The 12,333-nt window shown below is 45.2% G+C and overlaps 1 protein-coding gene across 1 annotated transcript in view; it reads right to left on the minus strand.

Annotated features, from left to right (window-relative positions):
* ADAM17 (ADAM metallopeptidase domain 17) overlaps window positions 1-12,333 on the minus strand; it is a 37,125-nt gene that overhangs the window by 6,841 nt on the left and 17,951 nt on the right. The window contains exons 11-15 of the mRNA XM_015825142.1: window positions 11,495-11,647; window positions 10,874-11,073; window positions 8,693-8,796; window positions 5,742-5,876; window positions 2,181-2,311 (exon numbers count right to left, since the gene is read on the minus strand). Of these exons, the coding sequence (XP_015680628.1) occupies window positions 2,181-2,311; window positions 5,742-5,876; window positions 8,693-8,796; window positions 10,874-11,073; window positions 11,495-11,647 (723 nt within the window). The remainder of the gene's footprint in view (window positions 1-2,180; window positions 2,312-5,741; window positions 5,877-8,692; window positions 8,797-10,873; window positions 11,074-11,494; window positions 11,648-12,333) is intronic.

The following is a 12,333-nucleotide window of genomic DNA, read 5'->3' on the forward strand; positions in this document are numbered from 1 at the left end:
ACATAAACTGTCTTCCTCATGCCAAGCAACTTTCATAAAAATAGAAAGAAAATTTCTGGATGATTTAATTGCCTTCGCTTGGAAAGCTACTTTCCAAGAAAGAAAGCGAGAGTTAGATGTAAAAAACAGAAGATTTGACCTAGTAGAGGGGGCATCATATGTTTAAGTACTTGTTTGAATATGGTTAAAAGAACACATGACCCTTAGATATATTTAGACTTTTATAATGAAAGATATGATTTAGAATTAAAATAGCATTTTTTTCTCTTCTTGTGATATGGGAAATATGAAAATAAGAGGAGAATTGGTATGAATAATTTTTTTAGCTATATAAATGTAATTAACACTGAGAAAATCATACCTGACAAAGACACTTTAAATATTGATGGGAAATTAAACTTTAACAAGAGCATGAAAAACAGGTTATTGATTAATGAATTTACATTATTATTTCTATAATATTAATAAAATATGATGAAGATATTTATATCTAACTCTGTATACTTCAATAGTATCAAGAATTGTAACTGTGTAATGAGGGGGAAATGGAAAAAATATGGGGAAGAAAGGAGGATCAGGGGAAAAAATACTGGATTGTGCAGTATTGAATAGACTTATATTGAAGAATTTAATGTCAAACATGTGAATCCAGACAACATGTTGTTTACTAAGCTCTAAAGATTGTAATTCTTAAAAATTAACAAAACTTTTAAAAAACAGAAAAAAGAAGAAAATACCTTAATTTCACTATAGATCAAATTAATTGGATGGTTGTTTGGATCTCAACACTCAGCCCTTACAGAGGATATGTAGGTAGAGAAGAAATTATTTGCTCCTAAGGCTAAATATAGCTAGGCCAAAAAATGAGCATTAATGAACAAATGAAACTGATAAAAAGTAAATACAATGGGCTGCAAAAACATAACAAAAGCTGCAGGACAGGTGGTCCCAGAATAAAACTAATACAGGCATCCTCAGTTAACAACAGTAATTGGAACCCACAAGTCCATCATTAAGTGAAATGGTCATAAAGCCCAGTGTCACATGATTGCACCGATTACCAGCAGAAGTTCCACTTGTGGTTGTTCAGTAAATCCCATGAGGTTGTTAGGTGTGACAGCACATGATTACCATTTACAACCTCCTGCCGGGTTCTCCACTGGCTTTCCACGTTGGAAGCTGGCAATGAAGGTTGCAAATGGTGAACATATAACCATGGGATGCTGCAGCCATCTTAATTGTAGGTCAGTTGCCAAGCACCCAAATTATGTTCACATGACACTGAGCTTGCCAGCTGGAAAGCTGACAGCTTAGGTTCAAGATCCAAATGCCGTGCAACAGAGTGAGCTCTCATTCTTGCCCTAGCTTCTGCCAACCTGGCAATTTGAAAGCATACAAATGCAAGTAGATAAATAGGTACCACTTTGGTGAGAAAGGTCACTGCGTTCAGTGCTTTCATGCTGGCCACCTGATGACAGAAGCATCTTTCAGACAACGCAGGCTCTCTAGGCCAGACATGTCAAACACAAGGCCCAGGGGCTGGATGCGGCCCGCGGAGTGGTTTCATGTGGCCCGCGAAGCCATCCTGGAAACAGTGAGGGAACGGCCCCCGCTGCTTTGGCCCTGGCCCAGGCTGGCCAGGAGCCAATGTACAATTTTGTGGTGGCCATCTATGCTGAAACGCATTCAGTCTTAGCTCCACAAGGCCGTCTAGAAACAGCGAGGAACCAGCTGTGTCGGGCCCGCCCCCTGGGTGCATGCTGGGGAGGTGTCACCCTTTGTGAGGAATGAAGAAATGGACCATGCCTTGGCGCTTGCCCCAGTCCCACCTCCTTCTGCCAGAGACCCTCAGATCTGTCCCACTCCTGCCCAGGCCCCCACAGGCACCCTTGATGCGAACGATGTAGAGCTGGTCATGCCCACCCAGTAGGCCACACCCACGCCATCCATGCCCACCCAGTAGGCCGCACCCACCCTGGCCACACACCGTTTGACACCCCTGCTCTAGGCTAAGAATCAGAGATGAGCACTGCCCCCTTGAGTCGGTTACGAATAGCAAGAGAAAATCTTTAAAGCTTTGTTTCAATTATCAAAAAAAGGGAATAAAGCAATTTCCAGGATGTGGGACCAACATCCAGGGATAGATAAAAAGAGAACACATCCTGATCATGTATACATACATTCATGTCACAGAATCCCACAGTGCAGGGCTTTCCCTTCCTCAAATATAAGAAGGTCTGGTTGTCATCACGATAAGGACTGCATCTCCCAGATTCATTTCGACAGCAGATTTTGCAGGAGTTATCTGTTTCTGAAATTTAAAAAAAAGAGGTAAGGAAGGCTATTTTGGCTCTTAACCATCTTGTTTCATACCGGAAACCATTTTCCTTTGTTAATTGTTAATGTCTTTATGATCCCCAGATCATAAAAATGAAATATTTAATGTAATGTAAATGTGCTTTCAGCACAGTAAGAAAAACTATGGAATTTCATTAAACCCTAGGGCAAAATGAAGCACAAAGCTTCCTTTCTTAACTAAACCCAACAAAAACAGTGTTACATTTCACTGGATCTAAAAACTAGTCCCCACTGCAAACCAGTTTTGTCACAAACAACGGGATACAAAAGTAAGCACTAACGAAATGTTTGTAACAACAGAAAACAGATCATTCTTCAAAAGATTTCACAAGTCTTCAAATCATTCCCACACATTGCTGATTACTGGCTTTTTGTGAATTCCCTAGTTAATATGCATGGCTAGGGATAGATTGACTTCTGCATTTTCTGTCATATATCATGAGATGGTCGTAAGTCAAGGCAGTCACAGGATTGATCTGATTTTACATCTTTTCTAATGGTCCTTAAACAAATGCAGTGACCATAAAGTGAACACAGCTGTCATAAAGTGAATGCCGCAATCATTAAATGAACCCATTCCCCACAATGGATGTTTTTTTTTTTTACCAGAAACCAGAAGTAAACATCAGTTTTTGGCAAAAACAAAAATATCATAAATTACAATCAGATGACTGCTGGATACTGCAAATGACCATAAAAGCACGTGGTTGCCAAGTACCCAAAATGTGATCACATGACTGGGGGTGCAGCCAACAGAACTTTGAATTCAGATTATAAGTACCTTTTGGGGCGGGGGAGGGGGGCTTCTGTTGCAACTTCAAATGTCACTAAACGAGCAGTCATAAATTGAGGACTACCTGTATTAAAAATCAAGAGATATTTGAAGGTGTGCGGAGAGAACAATGTGATTCTTCCACATAGGGAGAGATTCTTGGCAGAAAAGAGTCCCAAAGAGAGCAGGGCATTATTAAAAATGACAAGGTTCTCCTCATATTCCCAAAGAATGGGGGTCCCTGTGCTAATCCTGCTTTTTTTTCATGGTTCTTTACACACGCAGCGGACAAGCGGGATGGGACTTCAGGAGAATGTGGAGCCATGATAAAGTGGGAAAGTAGAAAACCTGAGAAAGAAACTCCACACAATTCTGCTTTGGAGTGATTAGAAATGAGCAGGAATAGAAAAGGCCACCGACAGGCTTTCAAGACTCCATTACAATCCGCTTGTCACCTTTTCAAGACCCTCAGCCACTCCTGTTCCCTGACCTAGCAGGACTGATCTCAAGACCTGAAGAACTGCTTTCCATGCCAGGGAGAACTTGGAAAATCTGGATCCACAATGGAAGAAAAGCCCCTCCCCCACACTCCACATATAACATCCATGAAAGGGATGTCAGGGTTGGGAAGCTGGCTAGTGCATTCAACCCCTTCTCTTTAAATGCCAGGGTAAACTTACTAGTTTTCTGAGCATCCGAAGGAAGCTACAGAATACTTAAGAGATTTCATTATTTTTGGAAGGAATCTTGATAAAGGACAAGGAAGAGAGCCAAATCTATAAAGAGGTCTATAACTTGCCCAAAAGGAATTTAAGAGAAAAGGAAGAGAAAATAAGTGCCTCTGAATGAAAAAAAAATGCTCTAGGACAGGGCTTTTCAACCAGTGGTACGGGTACCACCTGTGGTACATTGGCACCTGGCAAGTGGTACGCAGCCATCCTAGAAAAGTGGTAGCGGGGGAGGGGAATGAGCTGAACCGGTGGCAGCACCGCACAAGCCTGAGCGAGAGATGGCTGGAGCTGCAGGGCTGTCAGGGCTCAGCGGAAGCGCCAGGATCAGCGCTTCTTCGGGGCTGTCAGGGCTCAGTGGAAGTGCCAGGATCAGCGCCAGGCTCCAGCTGGAGCTCGGCGCTGATCCTGGCACTTCCGCTGAGCCCAGAAGAAGCGCCGATTAGCTGGGATGGTGTAGCATCTCCAGGGTCTTGTGATTTACATTCAGATGCTTGGCAACTGATTCATATTTATGATGGTCACAGTGTCCCAGGGTCATGTGATGTGACCAAAACCTGCTGCAACCACCCAGCAGAGGGGGGAATAAAAACCAAACACCCCCACCCCACCCCCGCTACCAATCCTCAACAGAAATGCTCACAACAATGAAAACCTCGGACAGGAGGAAGAGCGTCGCCGGGTGGGCAGGCGTCTTGCTCAGCTGTGATTTGGGGGGCACTTTTTTCAGTGCCATTGTAACTTCGAACAGTCACTAAGCGAACTGTTGTAAGTCGAGGACTACCTGTACTTTATCACTTTTTTCCTTTTTGGGGGGGGAGGGGTCATCAAGTTTTTCACACCTTGCTAGGCGACTGGTGGTACTTGGATACTGCCATATCCTAAAAGTGGTAAAATGGGTGAAAAGGTTGAAAAGCCCTGCTCTAGGAGAGCCCACCCCCCAAAAAAATCAAACTAATTTTATTCCAATCCAGGTCAAGGAAAGTTATTCTAAGAAAAGCAGGCGATATCTGCCTTTGGTCCTCAATTTGGTCCTCAGTTGTTCTGTCCCCGTCCCGACCCACACACCCAAACAGCCAGCCGAGGGTTAAAGACTTCTCCAGACACCACTTCACAGATAAGAAACTTGGCAGCAGCTCCGTAGCTGCCTGCCAAGACCTTTTACTCCAAACACACAGAAACAAAAACAATACACACAGTTTAAAACCACAGCACACTACTTTGCCAGAGATTCAGCTTTTGTCCGTCACAGAGGTCCAAATGGCCACCAACACTCTTTTATAGCCTGTGGGGTGTGGTCCAGTGACTCAGCTTAATCTCTGGCACGTCTCTTTTTCTGCTGCTCACGCTTGTCGCTCCTACACTGGCGTGGATCCAGCCACAACTTTTCTTCCTCATTATCCGACACACCTGGCTCCTGGCCAATCTGAGAAACACCGGGCTCCTGGCCAAGCTCAGAACCACCTGGCTCCTGGTCAATCTCTTCTCCGTCGGAAGACACCTGAGGCATTGCCAAAGAGGAGGGTCCTGGAGAGGGAGGCCTAGCCATCTCCTCTCCTTCATGTTCGGAGCCTTCTTCCTCCGATAAGAGGGGCTCACAAGACGGAGCCACAACAATGATTCTTGAGAAGAGGATCAAGCAAACCTTTAAGCTCAGAGGACAGGGAGGCTGTCAGCCCACTGAGGCACTCTCTCCCTTAACTGATGCACTGATATTTATGCCCAATAATCCTCGGTAAATTCTCTTTTGCCCTGTAGCTCCAGGAATCCATCTTCAACGGTCAGGGTCCTGGTTGAGGAGAAAAACCCTGAAGGAAGAGCTCTCACTCAGAGACCGAAGGCAGCATTGGCCCGAGGGAAGCAGACAAGTAGGCTGAACTCACCATTGCAAGCACACGAACTGAGGTTCTTCTTCCACTCACAGAAAGGGACGCATTCGCCATCTTTGCATTTGCCCAAATCCACGCAGACGGTGTCATCCAAGGCATTCCAAGGGGGAGGACAATCACTACTATTCCCTGTAAGTGGATTCAACATCGTGGTCTGTTTAATAATTTTATGCTGTTGGCTCCCATCCCCTCACTCCCCCCCCCATCACTTCTGCTGAGGTACATCTTGGTTCATGTTTATTCATGTTTATCCTACCTTTATAAATAACTCAACCCTAATACTCTTTCCTTGATCTATTTTCTCCACAGCAACGACAACCCTGTGAGATGAATTCGGTTGTGAGGGAGTGACTGACCTAAAGTCGCTCAGAGTGACTGACCTAAAGTTCATGCCTAAAGCGGGACTAGAACTCGCAATCTCCCTGTTTCTAGCCTAGTGCTTAACCAACAACCCAAATTGTCCTTCATGTTGTCGTCTTGTGGCTCCCTGTTGAAATTCGAGCAATGGAAGTGGTTTTTTTTTTATTATTCCTCTGAACAGATCAGCTTAAAAAAGAAGAACTCTTGATTGTGAGACCATTTTAATCTTTCTATTTAGGATTATTGTAATCCGTGTGAGTTGGAAGTACTGTAGAATTTACCCTCTTCCATCCTTAGCAATATTGAAATGGCTTTTTGGTTGGAGAGCTAGTTGCCACTGGTCATCTCAGCCCCCTTGAGGGTCTTGCCTTTGGCCCGTGGGTGGAGCGCATTCTCCTCGCACACCTCAGTACCTACCATGGCCACCAGCCACTTGCGCAGGTCCACTAGGCCGCCGCCCAGAGCTACAGGCCCGCCCAGCACAAAGGAGGTGAAGCGGTCAGCTAGGAAGCCCCTCATAGAGATGGTAGAGCACGCCCAGGGCCAGCAGGCAAAAGCCACCCCAAACGGGGAAAGCCGGATCCCCATCGGCGTCATGGCCACCCAGGTCCAGCAGAGATGGGGGGAGGCACGCACGGCTAGCTGGGACTGGGGGGCCATGGCACCGATGGAGATCTGGCTTACCCCGCTTGGGGTGGTCTTTGGCTTGCTGGGCATGGGCGTGCTCTACCACTTCTACTCAAGCTTGCTAGCTGGCCATTTCACCTCCTTTGTGCTGGGCGGGCCAGGTGCTCCAGGCAGCGGTGGTAGCCTAATGGACCTGGACGAGCTGCTGATGGCAGCGGCCCGAGGCGGGGCTAAGGTGCGCCGTGTGTGCAAGGGGAACAGGCTCCACATGTGGGCCAAGGGCAAGATCTGCGAAGGAGTCAAGAAGATGACCAGCAGCAACCTGCTCTCCATCCGCAAGCAAAAACAGATGGGATGGAGTAGGCACGTCCGGTGATCTGCATCACGCACTTTCCTCCTCCGCCTTCTGCTGGAGGGCTAGCCCAGTATTCGCAGCGGGCTACAGAGCCCCAGAGTGCGCTGGTCAAGGGGCTGGCAGGCTGTGGCTGCTGACGGACACTGTTGGCCCCCATGAGCTCGCTGTGTGCGGGGGCCAATGGTGTCAGGCAGCAGCCGCCCCGGCTCCTGCCTCGCCTTGCCTTGCTCTGCGGCAATGGCACCCCTGCCCTGCCCCCTGCCTCGCCTCGCCTTACCCCGCAGGACGAACCTCCTGCCCATCGTCCCACCCGCCAGAGACCCCCTGGATCTCCCCCAACCCTGCCCGACCCCCACAGGCATCCCTCCCCACAAGCAACATTCAGGTGGCCACGCCCACCCCAGCCACACCCACTCAGTGTGCCATGAGCACTGCAGCCACACCCACCTAGTGGTCACGCCCACCCAGGAGAACCACTGGAACACTTTCTCTTCCATTCATTCATGTGTTGGTTACCTTATGGCTACAGCAGTGCACACTACACTTCCCTGAAGACCACTTGGAAGCTGCAGCTGGTCTAGATATGTAGCAGCATAGGTGGTTGTGGGCATTCCCTGGCCTGCCTGCGTGACATTTTTGCTCCATGAGCTGCAATGGTTGCCAGTAGATTTCCAGCTTCAAGGTTCTGGTAGTTACCTATAAAGCTCTTCATGGTATGAAACCTGATTATCTGTATCCAAACCCTTATAACTGATATCCGTCCCACACTGTCTGACTAAGTTGGCATGCTCCCAGTCCCATTAATTACACAATGTCACCTGGTAAGAGCCAGGAAGTGAGTATTCTCTATCATGGCACCTGCCCTCTGAAACAGCATTTCCTGAGATCTTCACCATGGCCTTATTTAAACTAGCCCTTGAAAATGGCGCTATCCCCAGGCCTTGGTTACAAGAAGTGATAGACCTCTTGGTAATGTTCTAGTTTTACTAAAAGATGGTTTGTTTTTTCTAGACTTTAGATTTTCTGTTTGTGTGTGTTTTATTGCATTTTTACTGAGTATTCTAATTGGGACAACCTATACATTTTACAGATAAGTAAGAAAATTAGCCTGAAAATATGCTTTAATTTTTTGTGTGCATCTTGGGTTTTTTTTGAGAGTTAGGATTATGAGGGTTAAGATACAGATAATCAGGCGTCATACCATGAAGCTTTGTAGGCAATTAATTACCAGAACCTTGAATTACAGCTTATCTCAGTTTTTTTGAGGAGTGAAACATTATAAGCTCAAATTTAGGGTCCGGTAGGATGCTCAGTTCAAAAGGAGAAAGGAGTAGCACATAAGCATATTTATTTATTTTATTATTTATCTATTTATAAAATTTATTGGCTGCCCATCTTACCATCAAGGTAACTCTGGGTGTATCTTTTTCAGTCAATTTCTGTTTTGGAAGCACATTTGTCTTGGAATGCAACATTCATAAGTTATTAATAAAAAACTATATCTGTCTTTCCAAAACTAAAACATACAGGGTATACTACTGAAAAATTGAAATTAAAAACAAAAATAGTTTAGGACAAAAGATTAAAAAAAACAAAGACTCACCTGTGCAATAGGATTCTCCTTTACAAGTTGCATTGATAGCTTCCTGGCACTTCTTATCTGCACTTTCAAATTGGCATCTTTTACAGCAGGGGCTGTTTCGGTCACTAAGCAGATTGGCAGAAATAATAAAATATCTAAATTGATAAGCTCCAAGAAATAGCAAAAAGAAAAATGCCATAAAGGTTGTATACTTAAAAAAAAAAATCTGTACTTTTTTTTTTTTTTTTACAGAAACTGTGTTAGATAATTTTCATCCTGTCTCCAGCCTTTCCCATGGGCCCTTTCAGAATTCTGTTCATCCCCTTTTCCTACTTACCATTTTTATACGAAGCCAAACGGGCAACATTATTGACTGGCATGACATTAGGTGGCCTAAGTACGTTGCTGACACTCAGCTATAGATGTCTACCCTAAGGCCAATACGTGGCGCTGTTGAGTCTGGATGGGGAAGAACGGGCTTCAACTCACCCCACATTTTAAGCCCCCTCCCACGAGATCCAGATCTTCTCAATGGGGTTCTACTGCCACACAAAGAATTGGTGCACATAACAGGGGAATTTTTTCTGGAGTCGCAACTCCTGTTTGAAGAACTTGCAGCCACGGCCAGGAGACCATCTGCAGATTGGCCTTGTGTGCCAATTGTACCCTTTTCTAGGTTGGGGAGTATTATTTACAATGACTCGTGCCTTGATTACTTGAATGAATAACGGCAATGCGCTCTATGCAGGGTTACCCTTAAAGGGTACTCAGATGCTGTTGCTGGTCCACAATGCAGTTATACAAATGTATCGCGGTGTGCCTATGTTACACCACTGTGAGCTGGTGGAATTCAAGGTGCTGATTATCACTTAGAATGCCCTTCCAGCACGGGACCTTTCTCCAATGGTTTCTGCCAGGTCCAGTAGTTCCAGCAGGATGGCCATGCTCCGGTCCCCCCTTTATTAGCCAGGGCCATTTGTCAGAGCCCAGAAGCAAGTCTTCTGGGTTACAGTGCTGGCCCTCTGGATCCTCCTCCTCCTCTCCAATATCACCCTGACCCTGCTGGCGTTTCATCAGTCTTCGAAGCCGGGAAGCTCCTTTCTATATGGAGCCTGGAGGCAGAGTGGGCTTGTCAATGACGCTTTTTTTTTATGTGATTGCAGTTGTGTGGGTTGTGTCAGATTGTCCTTACATGCTATCCTGTATTGTGAGATTGTTTTTGTTGTTTGTTGATTTTAATCTTATGTTCATTATCCAGAGTCAGAACAGAAATGGGTATAATCATTAGTATAATAAAGTTTGTAACATTCTACATCAGGGGTGTCAAACTCAATTTCATTGAGGGCCGCATCAGCATTGCGGTTGCCCTTGGGGGGCCGGGTGGGTGTGGCCTACTGAGTGGGTGTAGCCTACTGGGTGGGCGTGGATGGAGTGGGTGTGGCCTACTGGGTGGGCGTGGCCAGCTCTACATCATTCGCATCAAGGGTGCCTGTGGGGGCTTGGGCGGGAGTTGGACAGATCTGAGGGTCTCTGGCAGAAGAGGGTGGGACTGGGGCAAGCACTAAGGCATGGTGCATTTCTTCATTCCTCACAAAGGGTGACACCTCCCCAACATGCACCCAGGGGGCGGGGCCAATGCGGCAGGGGCGGTTCCTCGCTGTTTCCAGACAGCCTTGTGGAGCTAAGACTGAATGCATTTCAGCATAGATGGCCACCACAAAATTGTACATTGGCTCCCAGCCGGCCTGGGTCAGGGCCAAGGCAGCGGGGGCCGTTCCCTCACTGTTTCCAGGATGGCTTCGCGGGCCACATGAAACCACTTCGCGGGCCGCATCCAGCCCCCGGGCCTTGTGTTTGACATGTCTATTCTATATCCTGTGTTCTAGTGTTAAAATTGTTTCAGAAGATGTCTTATCTATTGCTATGCTACCCATTGTACCTTATGCCACAGTGGTGACATAAGCCACATGAAGTACATACTTAGGTAGTCTTATTTGAATTACAAAACTATACAAAGCACATTAGATATTATTACCAAAACATCAATCATTAATTAAAAAAACATATTGGATACATGATACCTTTTCATTTGTTTACTTTAATATAGGAAAACAAAGACTCAGGTGACACACACACACCCTTCATTTTTGTTCCTCCTGTAGCCATTTTTTTTAAATTTTATTTACTTCACTACTGCCTCACCTGCATTTTGCGTTGGGCTTTAGCTTGCAGTCAGAGGTGCAGCAAAGATCGTTCTGAAGATTCAAGAGGCCAGGGTCACATTCCTCCCCTTCATCCACTCTGGAATTGCCACATACTTTGTTGGTCCGTTCTTTGAAGCATTCTGGGGCCTTGGCCTGTATGGTCTGAAGAATGGATGCTTTACTGCAGTTCGAAAACATCTAAAAAGATTATAGGAGAGTGGGGAAAATAAGAGCTGTCAAATGCTGTCATTTGCAAATGTGGTCAGTTGCAAACTTTGGTATAGAATTCACCCACCCGAGGCCCCTGTCAGCCCCCCCCCCATGACGCAATCAATGAAATCCATTAACTCAGGATCTCCTGCCACAGTTCAGAACACAGAGTGGGTATTTCTAGCATCCATCTTGATTTCTAATGCTTTATTCCTGATTTTAACATTTTCTCTTCTTTTCTTTCTTTTCATACCTTTCCTCAAACCAGTGGGTATTTCTTTAAAAATGCAATGAAACACAGTAATACCTGCAAAGGTAAATTAAACTGAAATATAAAAATTAAAAGATCATCCCACCATAAAGGAACGCTATTTATACATGGAACAACATGGAGATTAAAAAAAAACACCTTGTTGTTTTCATGATCCCCGCTCACAGCAATAGGGTACATAACGTATTTTCCTCCTTGATCTTCAGTGGGAGCACATTCCGCCATGCTATCAGGATCGTGCTCTGCCCCAAAATTATGTCCCAACTCATGAGTAGTAACTAAGTCAGCTTCCTGTTAAATGAAAACAAAATGATGTTATCTAGTTGGGTAATGAAATGTCTGCAAGCAAAACCAAGCTCAGAGAGTGCCAAGGACTCCACAAACCAAACTGTTGCAGCTAAACCCCAGAAGCAAAGAGGTATCTGAATATGTCCAGCTGCCCACTGTATACTGCAATATACACATCTTCCAGAAAAGTGTCAACTATAACATGGACAATGCTAATCAGTTAGAATTCTCTGAAGCAGCATACAAAATACAGAACTTGCCACGTAGATCCGGAAAAAAAAACCCTTAAGTCAAACAATTATACCACAGACCAGTACAACAAAAAGCAGAACCAACTCAAGCAGAAGACATAAAAACCTTAAAAACCTAAAGAAGGACTAAACCAGTACTATCTTCTCAGCAGACAATGTACCCAACATGGTTATGTCTGTCCATTATGATTATAATGGACAGAAGATTATCCTACAAAATGCCAAAAAATTACTTGAGGCCAAAAATTCTACATTCCAGTAAACATCAACCTAACAACATAAACTGGACAACCTGATTAAGAGAACCCTCAATGACCTAACCAATAAAGGTCAAATCATTAAAAAAGTGGCAGATGAAAAACTGTGTACCTTTGTCTGCCATGCTTCTGTGGACACCTCAAACTACACAAGCCCAGCCTACCTCTTCATCCAACTGTA

This window comes from Protobothrops mucrosquamatus, unplaced genomic scaffold (assembly GCF_001527695.2).
Source record: "Protobothrops mucrosquamatus isolate PMUCROS unplaced genomic scaffold, P.Mucros_1.0 scaffold2507, whole genome shotgun sequence".
Taxonomy (NCBI): domain Eukaryota; kingdom Metazoa; phylum Chordata; class Lepidosauria; order Squamata; family Viperidae; genus Protobothrops; species Protobothrops mucrosquamatus.